The 20,554-nt window shown below is 34.3% G+C and overlaps 2 protein-coding genes across 4 annotated transcripts; one reads left to right on the top strand and one right to left on the bottom strand.

The window, feature by feature from the left end:
- Positions 1-2,590: 2,590 nt before the first annotated feature.
- Positions 2,591-5,058, bottom strand: LOC105168681 (heavy metal-associated isoprenylated plant protein 8). Its single transcript, XM_088883566.1, has 5 exons — positions 5,050-5,058; positions 4,655-4,832; positions 3,863-4,032; positions 3,656-3,743; positions 2,591-2,958 (listed from the first exon to the last, which is right to left on the bottom strand). Exons 1-5 carry the CDS (start codon positions 5,056-5,058, stop codon positions 2,678-2,680), a joined length of 726 nt encoding a protein of 241 aa, XP_088739692.1. The 3' UTR covers positions 2,591-2,677.
- Positions 5,059-9,981: 4,923 nt separating this feature from the next.
- Positions 9,982-12,069, top strand: LOC105168445 (uncharacterized). Of its 3 annotated transcripts, XM_011088534.3 has the most exons (4): positions 9,982-10,110; positions 10,206-10,813; positions 11,565-11,827; positions 11,921-12,069. In XM_011088534.3, exons 2-3 carry the CDS (start codon positions 10,241-10,243, stop codon positions 11,781-11,783), a joined length of 792 nt encoding a protein of 263 aa, XP_011086836.1. In that variant the 5' UTR covers positions 9,982-10,110; positions 10,206-10,240; the 3' UTR covers positions 11,784-11,827; positions 11,921-12,069. The 3 variants fall into 3 exon arrangements, with proteins under 3 accessions (XP_011086836.1, XP_088739239.1, XP_011086834.1); XM_088883113.1 differs by having other exon boundaries at positions 10,206-10,702; positions 11,565-12,069; XM_011088532.3 differs by having other exon boundaries at positions 11,565-12,069.
- The last annotated feature ends 8,485 nt before the right edge of the window (positions 12,070-20,554 follow it).

The following is a 20,554-nucleotide window of genomic DNA, read 5'->3' as shown; positions in this document are numbered from 1 at the left end:
TGTTAATATCAGCAAATTCAGTAAATTTTAACTAATGGAAACTTATTTATTAGATGAAAGTAAACCTTAAATGAGCTAAATGTAATTTCCCAAACCATAAAGGATGTACATATAATTACGCCAAATATTAAAGAAAGAAAATATAATTATCCCTTATTAATCCTATTTACTAACTTATTGTTTTTTGGTAATGAAAATAGCATTCACCGAAAAAATTGATCTAGAAAGGAAAAAGAGCACTGATAGAAGAAAAAGTAAAAGTAAAATATTGAATTGTAGATGAGAGTGCATTTCCTTGTGGAGTTGGTTTTGGCTGTTTTCCCAAATAATTGAAGTGAAGTGCATGCGCGTTGGACGGAACGCCAAGCAAAGATTGTAAAGACTCCGTAGGCTTTATTAACAATGAAGTCCTTTCACATCATTTTCCAAAATAAAGTTCAATCCACGACATTTATATCTTTATATATATCACATTTTAAATGGAGTTTTCATTCAAATAATATGCTTAATCATCTTCTATCACACATCTCTTGTAATCTACTCGTACAGATGCTTTTTCTGAAATTATAATATCATTTACTTAAAAAGAATTAGCGTTAGTCGCACGTTGACGTGATATATATGTAAAAGTGTGATAGAAGATCGATGTCGTTTTATACCATGAACTGAAGTTTCTTTTCTTAATTATATTTTAATTTTTTGAAAATTTTAAAAAATAAAAAATTATTTGGAGACACTGTATAAAAAATTATAAAATTAAAGAAACATGCGAATAATTACGAAAAAAAAATATAAAAGAGATTAGATAGCTTATGAATATAAGCATATGCATTATAACTAAATTATTCTTAGTCAACCTGACTCAGCAGATGGGATGCCACGTCTCTTCAGAATAGAGGCCTGTGTTTCGAAAACAAATGTTCACTTTTGTGTATGTTCATAAGAGGGTTATGTCACTAAATTAATTTTGGTATTGATGAGGGAAATTGTACAATTACCAGAATACCCCCCTACTTTTGGCACAAGCACTCCGCCTAGGACTGAACCTATGACTGCGCATGACGGGGCCCACTGTGCAGTTGCAGCAGCGGCGGCTGCAGGTCCGACAGAGGGTGACGTGGCGCCCCTTCACTGGAGCCACGTGTAACACGTACAGAGGGTACCGTACCAGTATAAATACCCTCATTTATGGTATTTTAAATACGTTTTGATTACCTACTTTTACCGCCAATTTGTGTTCTAGCTCGATCCCATTATCTTATTTTCGATCCCATCCTTTCTGACTTAAGCATCGGAGGGCTATCGGCGAGGGCTTCTCGGCTAGTCTGACGTTTGCTATGTTCTCAGGATCCGCTCCAGGTAGCTTGAAAGAGGGAGTCAGCGATCACGACCCGGTTGCCCGACCTAGCGACCCCGATTCGGGAATCCTAATTTTGAGCGACCTACATCAGCTATTTTATGTTAAAAATTCATCAATTTTGGTATTCAAAAGGATTACTTTTGGACTGCACCATTAATTGACCATTAACAATTAATGATTGGATCATTTTACAAAAAATTACATTAAATAAAATAGAATAATGAGACTTTTTAGCTGATGCAGATTGTGCCAAGGCGACCCCCTGTCACCATATTTATTCCTAGAAGTAGAAGCCTTTGGCTGTATGTTGCAAGACGCGGAGAGGAGGAATCTGATTTGTGGGTTGGAGATTAGATATGGAGTGCCTCAGGTGTCACATCTATTCTTTATCGATGACACACTCATTTTCTGCAAGGCAAAGGAGGATGGGTTGAATGCAATACAAAGAATTGTGCGGGTGAGCTTTGAGATAGGAAATCAAGTTGGGAGAAATTCCCTATGGTGGTGAGTCGAAATATCGCCATGGAGAGTGGGGTGTGGCAACGACTACACACGTGGAACTCAAGCTTGTATCACAAGCAAGGAAGGGTGTGCTAACCCAGTTGGCGGTCCAATCTATTACGACGTATGCCATGTCATGTTTCAAGATTTTGGACTAGGTGTTATCCTCGCTTGAATCAATGATTTGGTGGCACAATATGAAAAAACAACGGACGCTTTGGATAGCATGGAGTAAGTTGGGCATTGAAGGAGGAGATGGGTCTTGGATTTCGGAGATTAGCAGCCTTTTATACGGCCCAGCTGGCTAAGCGGGGATGGCGGCTCTTGACACAACCGAATATAGCTTATGATAATAAAATATTAATTTAATAAAAACATTATCCTATTTGCACATGCTAGGAGTGTGTCTTTTTAACTAATTATTATAATAAACAAACATTCATATTTATATGAATTGAACCCACAAACACCAATCTTACCACTTGAGCAAGCCCACTTTGTGATATATCTACATAAACATAGTCTCTCAACATACATCAAGAGGAAGATCAATCATCATCAGTATATAAGAAGGAAAAAGCACCAAGTTCACCACTCAGCTAGCTTCGTTCCATACGTATAAACACTCATCACACAACAAAGAAAGACAACTGCACTTTAACTACCTACATAATTGTCCTAAAACAAAAGCTGTACCATCTCATTTCTTAGCATGAAACGAGCTGGAGATCACACCAAATCCTAAAAGAAGCAACGTCCAACAAAACCTCAACCAACTCCTCATCCATCCTCTTAGTGAAACCTTAACTAGACCTTTCACATGACCGAACAAGAATTAGGATTCTCGTCGCTGAATAACTGAGGCGCGTAAACAAGTCGATCTGTAGGATAGTGATGGACGACGCAGCACTCCTCTTGCGTCTCGTTCTTGTTGCCTTCAATTTCACCGTTATTGCTTCCCTTAGGATTGCTTTGCTTCACAATCTCCGCATGCCGTCCCCCTCTCCTGCTGATGAACTCCACCAGCTTCTGCGCATCCATGGTTCCCTTCACCGTCACCAGATTCTTCTCCATATCTGGATCCACAATTTGCACTCCTACACACACCCGTAATTTATACAGACTGTAATTTTTATTACAAATCCTATTACATCTCGTGTTTATAAACACATGCCATATATATAAAATTGTGTCATCTGTTTATTTAACAAAAGATTTTCTATGCACGACGTGGATATATTAAAGGGTGAATTACAGCAACACCCGATGAGGTTAAACCTAATTAAACAAGTATGTTCTTTAAATTAGAGGTGCACCTCTTTGGGGGGGGGGGGGGTGTTAATGCAATATATATGATGTGGTTGAGGTTTTTTTGCTAAGGAATAAATCGGGATTTTATCGCGACGGATTTTTACACCAGGTGAAATATTGTTTCCGCAAAATGTGTAATAATCAAGAAGGAGGGGTCTTGTCAATGAATAGTAGTCTTCCATTAAAAAATTAGTATTTTGGTATTTATAGTGGTATGGGAGATTGTATGGTGTGATAGGTTTTATATGCTTATGGTGTGCCTCCTCTACATCCAATTACCTCTTTTGACCTTATAATTTATATATTTTTTTACTAATGTATATCAATATATAAGAGGTGTACTTATAATTTTGCAAAAGATAAGACTGATTGTGTAATTAGATTTGATCTCAGAGAGCAATGTAATTTACCTATATTAAACGCAACACAAGGTGCTCATCAGTTCGTGAAAAACAGAACAATAACCTAAGGTAACGATCTTACCTTCCATGTCATGGATGCAATGCTTCACATCTTTGGCACAGCCCTCACAGTGCAAATAAATTTTCAAGACAACCTCAATCACCTGGGGCTGCCCGCATCATGACAAGCAAAAACAATACATCAAATTTTGCGTCAAACAACCACTTAATTAGGCTCATTACATATATACATCTACCAATTCTCAGACAGTATTTATACCAATTGTACCTCAGGTTTCTCCTCCTCCTTAATCTCTTCTTTCATAGGCTTAGGAGAAATTAGTTCCACATGCTTCCCAGTTTTCTTCCTCAACCTCTCCGACACTTTGATGGGATCAGCACTTTTTCCCTTAACTATCACCTTATGATTCTTGTTATCAATTTCAATCCCCTCAACACCTAAAAAGAAAATTAGAAAATCCACAATTATATCAGTAAAACTTCATCCAAACTCCATATATATATCTAATTAATCCAATGATGACTTGATATGAGAATATATATAGGTTTAATTGTATTTTAGTCCTATAATTATGGTTGGCGCTTAGTCCTGTAATTTATTAGAACTGCAAAATGGTCCTTCACATTTTCTCATTTCATGATTTCAAGCCGGAAATTTCAAAGTTAGTCGGGAACTGATTATGTCCCAGTCATGTGCCGATTAAAAATTGGGGAAATGCATTTTATTGGCTGATTTTGCCTAATACAGCAAGCAAGCCGCATTGCCCCCTCTTTTTTTTTTTTTACATCTACTACCATTTATCACGTTATCATAATTTAACCAATAAAATGTGTTGTCTCAATTTTTAACTAGCACATGCAACTTTTTGACCAACTTCAAAAAAATTCTACCAAATATGTCGTAAAATTGCAAAAGTATAAAAGGTTAAGGACCATTTTATGTACAATTCTAACAAGATATAGAACTAAAATGTCAAATAAATAAAATAATCATAGAACTAAAAATACAATTATATTTATAATATTTATATATATATATATATTGTGATATGTAAGAAACCTTGGAATCCACGAAGACATTTGAGGACTTGATTTCCACAGCCTTCACAATGAATATAAGTACCCAAAACTATTATCCCGTCGGGATTATTTCTGTTCTCCTCATTTGGGTTCTGATGATGTTCGCATGCAGCATTGTTCTGTTCCCGTAGCTGCCTCCGCCTGTTCCTGCTCCTTCTCTGTTAATTTCCACAAAATTATTTCAATCAAAATCCAAAAACCCTACATAAATAATCTCACAAGATTCAGAAATTGATCAAAGTTTCTAAAGAAAAAAACATCAAGGAAACTAACAGAATTATATCAGAAATCACTGAAACACAGGCTAGCTATAATGTCGAAAAAATGACATTGGAGCTGTCTTCTGATAGACAAGAGAATTAGTATGAGTCATACCTTAGCCATGGTTGTCCTCTAGGAGACAATTTGGAGGTTTTCACTATGACAAATATGATATATATATATATATATATAGAGAGAGAGAGAGAGATAGCTATATATGCCCTCGTTGCTGTTTTGCAAAAACTTGCTTTTTTTCCTCTCTATGTATATGTGGTCAGTGGAAGTGCGATATTGCATACATACACACATGCAAAAATACGCATTTCTTGAATTTCAACTCCCTCCCAATATATAGTTAACGTGCCACGCAATTATTTAATCTATGTTATAATTAGGCCATAATATTTATATATTTCATCTTATGCCAAACCTTCCATCCACACACAAGTCAATTTTATAAAAATATATATATACACGCACTTGGTGCTTATAAAGACACGAGATGGTTCAAAAAATTTTACAGATCGGGATATTATAAAAAAATTAATTAATAATGTATAGTATATATATATATAGTAGATATCAAGAGAGGAGATTTTGGGTTTTAATGGCCATGATCTTGTGTTTATGTTGATGGCTTTTATGTAAAGTTATATATATATATATATATAAAGTACATGATAAGTGTATGATAAGGGTTGGTAGTTGTGTATTTGTATTGGCATGAGCTCTTTAATGTAGCAAGAAAATTGCAATTTTTTAGGGTTTTAAAAATAATATGATTGAAAAGAAAAATTAATTGTTTATATGGTTTCCTAATAAAAGGGAGATGTCTATCTTTGAGTATTGGAAATGGAAATATGTATATTTGATGGGCGTTTTGGTATTTTAGCCAAAGATGGAGATATTATATCTTTATACTATGGACAAGAAAAGTATAGATGTGGAAATGTAATTATTTCATGGAGAGTATATATATATAATATATGTTTGTAGTACTTAATTATTATTTTGATATTCTTTAATTCATTTCTAGTTACTTTATTGGCACTCTCCAAGATTATTAATATTATATACACTTTAAATAATTTAAGTAAAAAGGAAAGTTGAGATATCTTAAATTACTTAAAAAGGGTCAATTATTCTTAATTAATGATAATAAGAATAATTAATTAGGCCAATTAAGGTCGGAAAATGAAATCATAAAATTGTTGATTTGGAAGGGAGGAACGTAAAGTTGCTTCAGTTACTGATTTTCTCATTGAAATTTATAATCACTCCAATACATATAATATTTAATCATAATTAATTAATATAATTTAAATAAATAATCATAGTAAATAATTGTTAATCATGGTAACACAACAGTAGTTGGTTGTGCTTTTATGAAGGTGATTAAAATATTTGCTACAACTAAGAGTCATAATAAAAGATTTTTTTGTAATGGATAAACTAAATTTTTGTATAATTTTATTTACTCATGATTAATAATAATTATTTACGACGACTCTTAACCTATATATATAGCTATTAAAATGTAGACAAAAATAAATTCGTTTTTTTGTGGATCCAAACAAAAATTTTACTGAACCTAACAATTTAAACTCAAAAACAATTTTTTACATTAGTGAAATTTCTATTAAATTTGAATAATATATATATATATATATATTTAAACGAGCATAATTCGTCTATTAGATTGGGTAGTGACTATACGTTCACAAATATCTTTCTTATATCAATCCACTGGAATTTATTTCAGGGAAAAAAATGTTTTTAGTCCATTAACTTGGATCTTGTTCAATTTTAATCTATTAATTATGATATTGTCACATTTATATATTATATTGAAAAATTCCTTCAATTATGTACTCCAGTGGCTGATTTAATTTTTTTAATTTTTTCCGGAAAATGCCAATAAATTTGGAGGTTTTTTATCCCATATGGCACTAAAGGCTACGCCAGCCTTATTTTCTTGAGTAATTATATTTTTTAGTCCATTAATTTTGTCCATGATTTAATTTGTCTCATGTGGCACTAAAGAATGACTTGGCACTTAAAATAGATATTCTTTTTTATCTTTCTCTTCCACATAAGCACTTATATATATATATAAAGATCAAATTGCATAGAAACATGTTAGAATAGGAGATCAGAAAGCTAATTGAATTGGCGATTTTGAGAACCATTTAGCAATCTTTATGAATGTGATATTATCTTAATAAATGTAATAAACACTCATCTGTGGCACTGACGGAAATAGCAGTTGTCGTTAGCCTCTTGACAGAAAACCCTCTTGTGCACTCAAATTGAAAAAAAAAAAAAAACATATATGGGACTCAATGTGCGAATTGACCAGAGTATGGGATCAAAATTGAAAAGAGATCCACTTATAAGATCAAAAATATAATTTACCCAGATCAGTTGACAAGGTTGTTAACTGATTGAACTGAATAGCGGGAATCGTCATATGAAAATCTTAGAGACTTGGTCGATATGACTTGAATTCCCGACTTCGATAATACAGGATTAGTCCTTGGACTTAAGGAATCATGGCAGTCGCATGCATATGATGACTATATTTTGGATCTGACAAAAGATGATTGTGTCTTCGATGTGGTCGTTATAAATTTTGTCCAGTGTAGTCGGAGTATGTAGTGAGGACGGTGGATTTCAAGATAGAATCTGTCTCCTATCAGTATATCAAAGATGTATCTCCTATGCACTCTGAGATGGTTTAGACTCTCTAAGTCTATGGTCATAGCGATTGGTCGAATAGAATGATTTTCTTTATCGATCAATAGAATAAATGCATCTCAAATATTCAGCATAATTGTCTGGTCCAGGATGGGAACCGACGCCCAATTTCATGCCCTAAACTAAAGCCGGGAGATGATCGACGGAAGGATCGGACTTGTATGGAACTCGAGAGCCTAAATGTTCACGCCAACGTTTACCTAGTCTCTAGTGCCATAGATCGTTCCTAGACAGCCACCCAAGATGACCGGCGTTTCCGATTAATGGTTAATTATAAATAATTAATTAAATTAAATTTTATTAATTATTTGTATTGGACACAATGCTCAAGTCTAGCTGGGAGTGAACCTGCACACAAATCACTATGGAATTCGTAAAATTAATTCGAGAAGAAATGAATTAATTTAATTAGATTAAATTAATTTAACTAATTAAATTAATTTAAGGAGAATATATAAATGATTGGATCATTTATTTAATAATTCATTTGATGGATGGCTCAATAATTAATTGATCGGATTAATTAATTTTTGACTTAACACCTTTAAACTAATTGGATTAATTTATTAAGTTTGGCTTAATTAATGAATTGGATCAATTAATTAGTGTTTGAGCTTAAATTTATTTAATTGGATTAAATGAATCTTTAGACTTAGTTGGGCTAAAATTAATTTAATTAATTATTGTCAATGAACTTTGGTTGGACTTGATTTAATTTGATTAAATCAAGCCCGATGCATACTTGAAATACAAGCACATTTGAGGGAGGTTGGAGCAAGTTAAGAAGGAGTTGAAACTCCTCACCATGATTAACATGATGGAGTGCTTATTTCATCATGGTTGAAGGTTATATGCATGTATGTGTATAGGTTGTCTTGTAGGCAAAACTTGATAGTTATTGGATTTTGAATTCAATTGTATATAATATACAAAATTACACACATATCCAACCTAGTCTAACCAATAAGCCACAAAATTTGGCTCTCAATTCTCTCGCAAAATATTCTCCTTATTGTTCTATATTGAATTTGATTCAAATTAGAACATAAAACACTCCAAAAGCACTAAATAATAGTGTTTGTTTGGAGTTGTTTTTTCTTCTTATTCTTTGTTTTTTTAGCAATAGAAAAAGAACTATATATATTTCATAGTGTGGTGTAGACAAATTAGAGAGGTTCTAATTTAGATTCTAAAGTGAACGAAAGAGGAATGAAAAGGGAAACAACGCACGTTGTTGCTCATCTATAGAAATAAAAGGTAAAGTTTCATGTTGTATATTTCTATGCTTTTATTTCATCCTTTAGCCACATATCTAGTATACTTATATGTTTGTTATTATGTTTTTTACAAACACCGAACGCGCGAGAATTTCAAAGGGAACACCCCTTTGAACCCTTTTCAGAAAAATTCAATTTTTATTTCACACTTCGGCGGCGTTCCTGGGCCATACTGATTCTTTCAAAACAAGTTGTGAATTTATATTTTATACTAGCTTGCGTGACACGTCGTCTATGTATGCATATAATGAATGATCTTACACACTTTAAAATGTATTATAAATTACAATAAAATATATAACTCAATATATCAGCTTCAAAAAAGATAATTATTGATACAACCCTATATTGGGCTTAATTAAAGCATTTTTCAAATATATTGTATAAAATGTGATAATTATTATAATTAATGGACCAAAATTGAAGGAGAGCCAAGTGAACGGACTAAAAAAATCCCTTACATCCACTAATCCTTTAAATTTGTACTCGGATATGAAATTATTTTAATATTCAAATCGAATATCGATGTTAACTATTAGATAATAAAAAAGTCAAAAAAATTTAACTTAAATAAATCTGACGAGACTTGAACCCATCATATAATTAATTACATATGCTAACTATATTGTTGATACACAATTTAAAGAGCGTAAACAATCATATCATAAGTATTTTATATTTTTATATAATTATTTCCATTCAACAAAACTTGATTTCGATAAAATTTCCAGGACAAAGAAATCTATTGGGTTTGATGCATAGTAAAGCCCAAAGGTTCAAAAGTTTTACAAACATTAGGCACTTCCTTAGTGGTTTAGGGCTGAATTCAACCCAAATGGAGAAATGGACTTGCTGTCATCCTCTTTGTGACAACAGAAAGAGAAGCCCAACCCATATTCTTGTCCAACCTCGTAGAAAGCACTCGTGTCTGTTTTATGTGAAGCCACGTGTATCAAGGTACACATGATCCTCTGTGAATGCTACACGTGCTACTTTCTCAGACAACATTAAACTTCTCTCTCGGTGCTGCATAACTGATACTCTTGTTGCTGTTCTTGCTTCCTCAATCCATATTCCCCTGTATTTCTACTGTATCTATACGTAGAATTCCTACTTCTCTTGCTCTGTTTCAAAGGATTCGGTAATGGTGATTTGGTCTTAGTGTTCATTTGGAAAGAAAATGAAGATTTCTCTATGTACCTAACTCATGTTGCTCAATTTGTTTACTCCTTGCAGTTAATTTCTCTGGATATAATAACCACCACGCAAGAATGTCCGGCGTGTCCCTCGCCGCATCTCCGCCGTCGGGCAACCAGCAGCAGCAGGCGGCGACACCAGCGTTAGGTGGAGTGATGGGCTCCCTCCGCGTAATCGAATTGCAGCTAGTGGCTTTCATCATGGTGTTTTCAGCCAGCGGCCTTGTCCCCCTCGTCGACCTCCTCTTCCCGGCGTTCGCCTCCGCCTACGTCCTTATGCTTTCCAGGTTTGTGTTTCCGTCGCTGGGAAAGATCAGCAATGAGTCCCCGGAGATATTCCAGGGCAGCAGGGTGTTCAGACTGTACGTGGTGGTCGGCACCGCCGTGGGGCTGTTCTTGCCGTTGGCGTACGTGTTGGGCGGATTCGCGAGAGGGGACGACCACGCCGTGCGGTCGGCGACGCCGCATCTCTTCCTGCTGTCGTTTCAGATCCTGACGGAGAACATAATTAGTGGGCTGTCGCTGTTTTCGCCGCCGGTGAGAGCCCTGGTGCCGTTGCTTTATACAGTTCGTAGGATTTTCGTGATTCTTGATTGGACGAAGGATGTGTGGATCAACAAAACCTTGCCTGCGAATGCTCAACTGCCTGTAATGCTTAATCTCTCTCACCTCCCTCTTTTGCATAATAATATGTGTTGTTTTTAATGCTTCAATTAAATACCATCTCGTATATAATTAAAGGTTACTCAATGTACAGAATCATACAATTAATTAGATAATCGCTATGTACATATATTTTTTGAGAAAATCGATTTTTATCTGGTAAGGGCAAGTATTCATGGTGATAATTTTAGTCGTGTATTTTCGCACGTTGAGGACAACAATGATTGAAATTTGGTGGAATAGTTGAAAAAGTGCATGTAATCAGCTTTATTGGGCGTATGTTTTCAATAATTCTAGTTATTTTTGTCTTAAATTCGAGAAGTTTTTAAGTTACGGAATAAAAATTGTACAGGACTAAATTGTTACCTCATATTTATGGGACTAAAAGTTAAAAAAAAATTCTATATTTTAATGTTCCCTGTATTATTTCTAAGAGTGAGGAGCATATGGCAACTACTTTTACGTTCGTTCATGGTGCAAATATGAAGTGTAGCATGAATTAATAAGTAATTAGGCTTTGAGCAATTATACCACAAGTTTTGCAATCATGTATTACACTAAAAATCGTATAATCAGAGGAATTTGCAACATATTGACGTGCGATGAAAGTATAATTAATTTTCCATTGTAATTTATTCAAACTATATTTAAATATTTCATTATTATGTGCAACCTATACTTGTGCTGATTAAGTAATTTGATTCATCTGGTCACTTGATGTTGCATGTGTTTTCAGGATGTATGCTGGTATTGGTTCGGAAGGAGTCTGGCGGTCGCAAATCTGGCTTATTTCGCTGTGAATATGTTGTGTTTCTTAATTCCTCGATTCCTCCCAAGGGCGTTCGAGAGGTATTTCAGGGAAAGGGACGAACTGCACTTGAAGATGGCCGAAGACAAGCGTTCATCATCGGCAGCTTTCAGCAACTCTCAAACTTCAGATAAAAAGGTTGACTGATGTGATGAGTGGAACATGGCATGGTCTCTCTTTTGAGTTCACTTGTGAGTTGTTTTGTGATAGTCTCTTACCACCTAGAATTAATTGTCTTGTGACTTTGCTCTCATAAATTTGCAAATGATATATTGATCGTGCAGGAGCTCAGTTTCTGTCATGGGTTGTACTAACTAATTGCTTGGACAATTAGTAGGATCAAGATAAATTCTGATTGTACTTGTTACGAGGATTCTTACACAAGTCAGGTCAGATTGAACCTAGCTAATCTATCACATCAGTTTGAACATAATCAATCACGCAACATATGTTATGTGTTTGTTGGATCTTCCTGACCTAGATAGTAAATTGGATCGAATCAGATTTCTCGTTATAATCATTTCAAGTCTGGTAAAAAATTCGGTGTGGATAGGTATATGGATTCTGAATTGTTATGGCTTTGGAATCAAATTTCATTGTTAGAATTAGTACATAAATCGCAGGGTGGGTTTTGTCGTATCATGTTTCCATCACGCCCAAAGTCTAATGCTTTTTCAATAGTGTGCTACCAGCAGAAGAGGTGGAGGGTTGCCGCAATGGTGCAAGATCCCGTCGAGTAGTGATTGATTTATTTAGTGAAAAGTCTCGTACTTCCGGCCTTTTTGTCAATACGTGCAATGCATGAGATTTTGATTTTTAGTTTTTCTTCATTCTCATTTGGTCAAAATTCTTATTTCGACGTAAAAAACTCCACCGTCAAACAAAAGAAATGTGTTTGTCCCGCTTTTGAATTCCGTTCAAATTTTACTTAACCATGGGTGCAAATTATGTAAGACTCGGACCAATAATCAAATACGTAGCAATCAACAGTTTCCTATGTTCCATGAGAGAGTTTCCTATCGAAAATAGATGCCCGTGAAACATCAAGTTTTAACATTGGTCAATTTGCTTGTGGCTTACATCACACTTTTCTTCCAAGCTACACTTTCTTTTAATTGGTCGATACATTGCCAGATATGTCACTTAACGTTTAGTGGTCAACGAAAAATGTCTACGGCAAAAAGTAATCGCCGGTAAGAAATTGAAGACGATTTGACTCGGAGAATGTAATTCACATTTATTGGACTTGGCCTGATGACAATCACTGAAAATGAAATGCCTCCTTAAATTCAATTCGTGTCATTATTAGACAATAAATAACTATTATTACTACAAATATATTACTAATTGTATTTAATGATAACTTTACGTAGAATTATTATTATAATTATATAGGGGTAGTATAACAATTATTACTATTTAGTATATACTTTTAATAAAATTATTACTTAATCTTTTGTTATTAATATTATAATTTTTTGTAGTGTAAATTAACGGGGCACAATCTTGAATTTCTAGTCGAATTCAATTTAATAAACAAGGCCAGATTGGTCGTAGAAATTGGAAGACAGGGGTAACAAAAGTAGGGAGTATTATTTTGGTTTGTTCGACACTTATCGAGTTGCAGGCAACACATTCATCTTTACAATTATATTCTGTGTACGTTTTTAATTTATTTAGGCAGCTCTGCTGTTGTCTGCTTCTCTCTTATTCCATAAGAACGGTTTGAACTTTATGCTACGTAAAGTTATGGAGTTGATATTAATTAATGAGATATATATAGTATTAAAAGGCAACCTCAAAAGGTGCCTAGTTTTTGAGGTTTTCTTGTCTGAATTTTAATAATATTTTGGTAGAATTATGGTTCGCAGTTATCGTCGAGTGATAGTAGTAGGTAATGGTCGGTTGCTAATTAAATGTTAATTATTTGATGCCTATTGTCCTAATATCAGTATTTTTACTAATAGTTTAACTCAAGAAATTAAATAAAACTAAATAGGTAGAAGATGAACGCCTTTTGGTTGGTTTATTTAATTATAAATATTTAAATTCTAATCATCCGGGCCAGCTCAAATTTAATGAGATTTAGCATAGGCATTGGTAATAAATTCGGATATTATGATTAATTAAGATTGAGATTGAACCAAAATCCTAAGTTGATAAAAAGATATATAATTCTCCACTAGTCTCCTTTGTTTTTGTGTTTATGAATATATGCTTTGATGTGTGCCATCTGTCATTGTTTTAATATCATTCGACAAGATTAAATAATATTCTACTTTTATGTGTTGATTCTCATATGGTTAAATTTTAATTCTGACTAACTATAAGTTAAATATAAGGTCTGAGGACCTGGCCAATATGCATAGTGCACGCACTAGGAAAAATATAGCATTAGTCATTGTTTTCACATCATTCAGTAGGATTAAAAGAAGTTCTGTTTTTACGTGCTAATTCTCATATGGTTAAATCTTGATTTTGTTAAAAGTAAATTAAATATTGGGTCGATAACCCTGACCAATACACGTAGTGCACGCACTAGAAGAATATAACGTTTAATTATAGTCAATTATTATGATTGAAAAAAAAAAAAAAAAGATAGCCATTGTAAAAGTTTGGACGCTTACTTTTGGAAAGTTTATGTAGGTTTCAATTGGAAACTGACTTTGCAACTTTATGTAATAAACCTAGAGCTTATACTCTCGAGCAAAACACAACCCCACCTCCTCCTAGATATATATTTGTTCGCAAATTGTGGGCATTTAATATTTTCTAGGATTAATTTACACTTAAATTTTCTCGATAAATTTTAAAATTACTGTTACACTTCCTCCAAAAATTTCACTGTTTACACTTGACTTTATTTTGTTGAGATTTAGACGAGAAATACTGATATTAACAAAAAAGAATTGCATAAATTTTAAATTTTACTTCTCATTTAACGTTTTTGTGTAATACTTTTGTATTTATGAAGAGAAAAATATAATGATATTAACATCACTCCATATGGATATATGTATATATATTATATTTATCTCTTTATAAGTATAAAATACATGAGAATGTTAAATCAGAAAAATTAAAAATTTATGTAATGTTTTTTTTTTAATGTCAACATTCGTCCAAACCCTGACGAAAGGGGCCAGATGTAAATATTTTTTTTTCGAATGGGTGTAAACAAAATTTTAAATTTTTTTTGAAGAAAAGTATAATTTAACATTATTAAAGAGAATCTAAATATAATCAACCCTATTTTGTAACTACAAAATCATTTTTGCTGTGGACATATAGTGTCATTCTGGCAACCAAAAAATCCACTATTGCCAAAAACTATTTATCGACAATCATTTTACTACAAAAAAAATTAAAGTTTTTGCAATAAATAGTGTTTTCCATTAAGTAACATCATTCATATATAATTTATTCGGCAACAATTTGTAGAAATAACAGCAAATAAATCTGTTCGAAAAGAGAAACCACAACGATTTGTAGCAAAAACATCAATCAACAACCACCAAAATATAGTGTTGTCAATAGTTTATTAGGTTGGCAGCATTTTTTTAGTAGCCAAATTCCTACAAGATATTTTGTTGCTCTTGCTATCTTTAGCGAAGAACCTGCGTTGCTGGGAAAATCTCTACAATGGGCAACTAAAATTATTCATACCAAATATTATGAAAATCTGTCTAGAAATTTTTTGATTTATTGTTGGTATGATTTAATTTATTGTTGTAAGAGAAATGTATAAGTCGTGCACTTCAATGCCATCTATTTTCAGGGCTAGTTGATTCAGGAAGTGGTACACACACCTTAGCGGATTTCGACTTCCATGACCACCGTCCTGCAGTCTTTATCGACTAACACCCTTTGTGGGGTCTAAGTTTTGGTGCGTCTCAACAAAGCAGACCCGTCATCCTACCTATTTAAAGTTTGAGAATAGGTCGAAGGCGTACAGTGGCTCTTCATATGCTTTAAATTTTATTTTATGTCTAATGATAATGATACGTATTTATGGGGAAATAATTTTTATGTGATTAGATTTATGCTTTGATCTGTATGATCGTATAGTAAGTAATTGTTGTAATAAATTATATTTCATTGTTTTGTAACTATGGTAGAATGTTAGAATATTGTAGTTATTTCGTTATTGAAATGCATCTTTTGTTACGCTGATGATTAAATTGGATTATTTTTTTATTATGTTGTGATTGGATCTAAGAGGCAATGATCGAATAAGAACTTTTGGTAATATTTATTCTTTTTTATGTTGTAGGTTTGAAATTTATGAAATTATAATACATCGAAAGCTCGTAAATTAGTTAATAGTTGATACTGTAGGGAATAACCCTCCAGTGGTATTTCTTTCAAATAATAGCCTATCAACTATTACAGATGAACGGAGTACGAAACTCCTCAATATTACAGGCCAAAAGAATAACAAATATTACAGAACAGAATATAACAAAGAAACAGAAGAAATAGAACAACGAATCAACTGTTTGGATGTGGCTCAGGAGATAGAGCCAGATCCAATCTTAAAGGGACACGGTCACAAATACCGTACCCAACCACACACGGCAAGCCCTCACGGTTGCTCCACAACACTCGGCACCCAACCAAGACCCGAACACAGAGATCGGACACTCTTACTTCACACAGAACACTCTCACAGTAGATATCACGAAGAACACGAGTAGAAAACAGATTTCCTTTTTCGGCCGAGAGATTTAGGGGAAATGAGACCTCCGTATATATAGGCTAGAAATCATCCGGAGATATAGTTTGTTAGGCGGTTTCGGCGGTTTCCTAAGAGCCATTAGGTTGGCCCTTAGAAACCGCCGGAAACAGACGGGAGAGGAAGACCGAACGGACATCTCGGTTTAGAGGGAGAGAGAAGGAAGAAGCGGCGGAACCGAATGAAGAGAGAGAGAGAACTAATTAGGGTTTGAGGATAAGGGGGTACATATATAAGTCAAACCGGGTCGGGCAGAGTGGAGCGGGTCGGGTACCGGGTTGGGGCCTGCAGGTGGTAATGGGCTTGATGTGGGTGGGCTTCCGGATTTGGGCCACTTTTTCTAACATACCCCACCTTGGACCAAATACCCAATGGTATAGGTCAGGGGTTTTTGGATCTGGTTTTCTCATCATTGCCAATAAATACTCCAAAGTTGTACCTGCAATATAAACAACACTAAACAGTACAGAGGTATCAGTCAGGATTTAATAAGAGTATTTTTACGCACTTACAGAATTTTTCGGTAGGCAAGCACTTTGTACCCATGTCTGCAGGATTTTCATCTGAGCTAATCTTTTCTAGTTTTATCTCATTTTTTCCGACAATGTCACGAATGAAATGATACCTGACATCTATATGTTTTGTCCTATCATGAAAGACGGGATTTTTACATAGCTGAATTGCTGATTGACTATCAGAGAAGATCACAGGTTTTTCTTTTAAGAAACCAATTTCATTTAGAAGCCCACTAAGCCATAGAGCTTCTTTAAAAGCCTCTGTTGTAGCAATGTACTCAGCTTCAGTTGTAGATAAAGCAACAATATGTTGAAGTTGGGATTTCCAACTAATGCATGAATTGCAAAATGTGAACATGTAGGATGTAGTGGATTTACGGCTGTCCCTATCATTAGCATAATTCGAATCTACATAACCAATGAGATGTGCATGCGCAGAATGTTTTGAAAATTTAATACCAACATTTTCAGATCCACGCAAATATCTAAGTAGCCATTTTAATGCTTCCCAATGAGGGGGGCCAGGATTTGACATATATCTACTCAAGCAACTGATGGCATAGGCAACATCAGGTCTAGTGCATACCATTAGGAACATAATAGAGCCAATCACATTAGAGTAGGGGATCTTACTCATTTTTTGCATATCATTTTCAGATTGGGGGCATTGACTTTTACTAAGTTGAAAATGAGCAGCCAAAGGAACAGCAGTGGGTTTCGAATTTTCCATAGAAAACTTTTTGAGGATAGCCAAAAGATACGTTTTCTGGTTTAAGAGAATAGAAGAAGTTTTTCTGTCCCTAATAATGCTCATGCCGAGAATCTGTTTTGCATTTCCAAGGTCTTTCATTTCAAAGGTTTTGCATAAATCATTTTGAAGACAATGGATAAGATGTAAGCTAGGACTTGCAATTAGCATGTCATCAACATATAGTACTAAGAAGATCGGAGTAGTATCAACATATTTAAAATAGAGGCAGTGATCATAGTTACTCCTAGAGAAACTTAAAGACAGCATAAATTCATCAAACTTTTTATTCCATTGACGAGGTGATTGTTTCAAGCCATATAAAGATTTTTTCAGTAAACATACGTGGTCAGGCTTAGAAGTATCAGAAAAACCAAAAGGTTGATACATGTAGATATTTTCATCTAGATCACCATGCAGGAATGCAGTTTTCGCATCCATCTGTTTTAATTCCCAATCATGAAAGGCAGTAAGAGCAAGTATAATCCTGACAGTAGTGTATTTGACAACAGGTGAGAAAATTTCATTATAGTCTATGCCTTCTTTTTGAGTGAAGCCCTTAGCAACTAATCTAGCTTTGTATTTTATGGGGTTTTCTTGCTTTATCTTGAACAGCCATTTACAATCAACGATGGAAGCGTTTTTGGGTTTAGGAACTAGGATCCAAGTTTTGTTGTCTTTTAAAGATTTCATTTCTTCATTCATCGCCTTTAGCCATTTGTCAGATTTTAAGGCTTCTTCGACACTAGATGGTTCTCCTAGTTCGATGTTCAAGCTTGTGTGAAAATCCCTAAGTCTTGAAGGTATCCTAGTTTGTCTTCTATCCCTATCCCTAGCAAGTTGGTAATTATCGAGGGGATTTGGTGGAGGGTTTGTGACTCCTATGTTTTCCTGATTTTCTATATTTTGTTCTTGGTTGTCGCTTAATCCCTCCCCTTTTTGGTTATCCTCTAGGTCTACTTTATTAAAAGTGGTTTCTTGTTCTATGGGTTTGGTTCTAGCTAAACAAGGCATTTCATTTTCGTTAAAAGTAACATCTCGACTAATTAACACCTTAAAACCAGGTTGACACCTAACCCATAATCTATAGCCTTTTACACCTTCAGGATAACCAATAAAAATACATTTAAGGGATCTAGGTTCAAGTTTATCACTATTTTGATGAACAAAAGCAGAACATCCAAACACGCGCAAACCAGATAAGTCAGGCAGTTTTCCATTCCATATAAAATCAGGAGTTTTACCAAATAAGGGCACAGAAGGAGACAAGTTTATGAGATGTGCAGCAGTTAAGACAGCTTCACCCCAAAAAGATTTAGGTAAACCAGAACTGATTAACAGGCATCTAACTTTTTCAAGTAAAGTGCGATTCATGCGTTCAGCTACCCCATTTTGTTGAGGGGTATAAGGATTAGTCTTATGCCTTTTTATGCCAGATTTGTCACACATTTCAGAAAACTGTTGATTACAAAACTCTAATCCATTATCAGTCCTAAGGGATTTTAATTTCTTACTAGTTTGATTTTCAACAAAGATTTTCCATTTTTCGAACTTATCGAAGACTTCAGATTTATGTTTCATCAGAAAAACAAACACTTTACGAGAGTAGTTATCAATAATTGACAAAAAATATCGATTACCACCATGGGTGGGCACATTAGAAGGACCCCACACATCCGCATGAACATAATCTAAGATGCAAGTAGACATAGATGGGTTTGGGGATGGGGATGTAGGAAAATGGACTCTATGATGCTTTCCCATAATACATTCATCACAAAATTCTAATTTTCCAAGACAGTCATTCAAAATTCCATCTTTTCTCAAAAAATCCAGTCCCTTCATGCTGATGTGACCAAGCCTTTTATGCCAAAGATTGGTTTTATTGTTTTCAAGAGCAGAAGCAGCAATATTTTCATATGTAGCAGTGCAAATATACAAATTTCGTTTTCGTTCAGCTTTAAAAACGACTAAGGATCCTTTCATCACTTTCATTATGCCCTTGCCCCATCTACCTTCTAATCCCTCTTCCTCTAATGCAGCACATGATATCAAGTTATGACTTAAGTCAGGGACATACCTGACATTTTTCAAAATCATTTTATATCCTTCCTCAAAACATAACGAAATGTCACCCAGACCTTTTATTTCGCATTTTTTCTCATTAGCCATGGACACAAAGCCAACATGCTCATATCTCAAATTAGAAAAAATGTCTTTGAAAGGACTCATATGAAATGTGCAGCCAGAATCAATCAACCATTCATTCATGTCAAAGGAATTTACAGAGTTCACTTCATACACAGTAAAAACTTCCCCATTTGATTCAATAGTCACATTATTGGTTCTGTCTTTATCATCATAATTTCTGTCTTTGTTTTCACGTCTAGGTTTTCTGCAGTCTTTTATATAATGGCCTTTTATTCCACAATTGTAACACCGTCTATCTTTTATCTTATCATTTTTAAGGCTGGTTTCTCTTGACCTAGACTTACTCCTACTATAGTTATTTCTACTTCTACTTCTACTATTATATCTAGGATTAAAATTCCTAAACTTAGTCCTACCTCTGACAGCATTTATCTCATGTTGGTTCTGACTGGGTTTATTAACCTTAAGGTCTAATTCTTTACTTTTTAAACCATTTACTACTGTTTCTAGATTGACACTATCTCTTTCATACTTAATGGCAGCCTTAACATCTGAGTAGGATTCGGGTATGGCATTCAAAAGTACTATGGGGGAATACTCATTTATATATTTATCACCAGTGAGTTTAATATCTTGAATGAGTTTAGTGAAGTCATCTAAGTTTTCATCAATGTTTTTAGAAAGATCGAGTTTATACCTGAAGAATTTTTCTAGCAAGAATAGTTTGTTAGGCAATGAGATTTCAGTGTATAATTCTTCTAATTTGTCC

Source organism: Sesamum indicum, linkage group LG8 (genome assembly GCF_026168435.1).
Source record: "Sesamum indicum cultivar Baizhima isolate 11 linkage group LG8, ASM2616843v1, whole genome shotgun sequence".
In the NCBI taxonomy this organism is placed as follows: Eukaryota; Viridiplantae; Streptophyta; class Magnoliopsida; order Lamiales; family Pedaliaceae; genus Sesamum; species Sesamum indicum.
This window is presented reverse-complemented; position numbering and strand designations above follow the sequence as displayed.

Bases quoted from the DNA above. Each gene is read 5' to 3' on its own strand.
- LOC105168681 (XM_088883566.1), bottom strand. The intron at 3,744-3,862 runs GTACAATTGGTA...TGATGCGGGCAG, and splicing joins AGGAGGAGGAGAAACCTGAG to CCCCAGGTGATTGAGGTTGT. The intron at 2,959-3,655 runs GTAAGATCGTTA...GGGTGTGTGTAG, and splicing joins TTGCATCCATGACATGGAAG to GAGTGCAAATTGTGGATCCA.
- LOC105168445 (XM_011088534.3), top strand. From the start codon at position 10,241: ATGTCCGGCGTGTCCCTCGCCGCATCTCCGCCGTCGGGCAACCAGCAG. The intron at 10,814-11,564 runs GTAATGCTTAAT...ATGTGTTTTCAG, and splicing joins CTGCGAATGCTCAACTGCCT to GATGTATGCTGGTATTGGTT.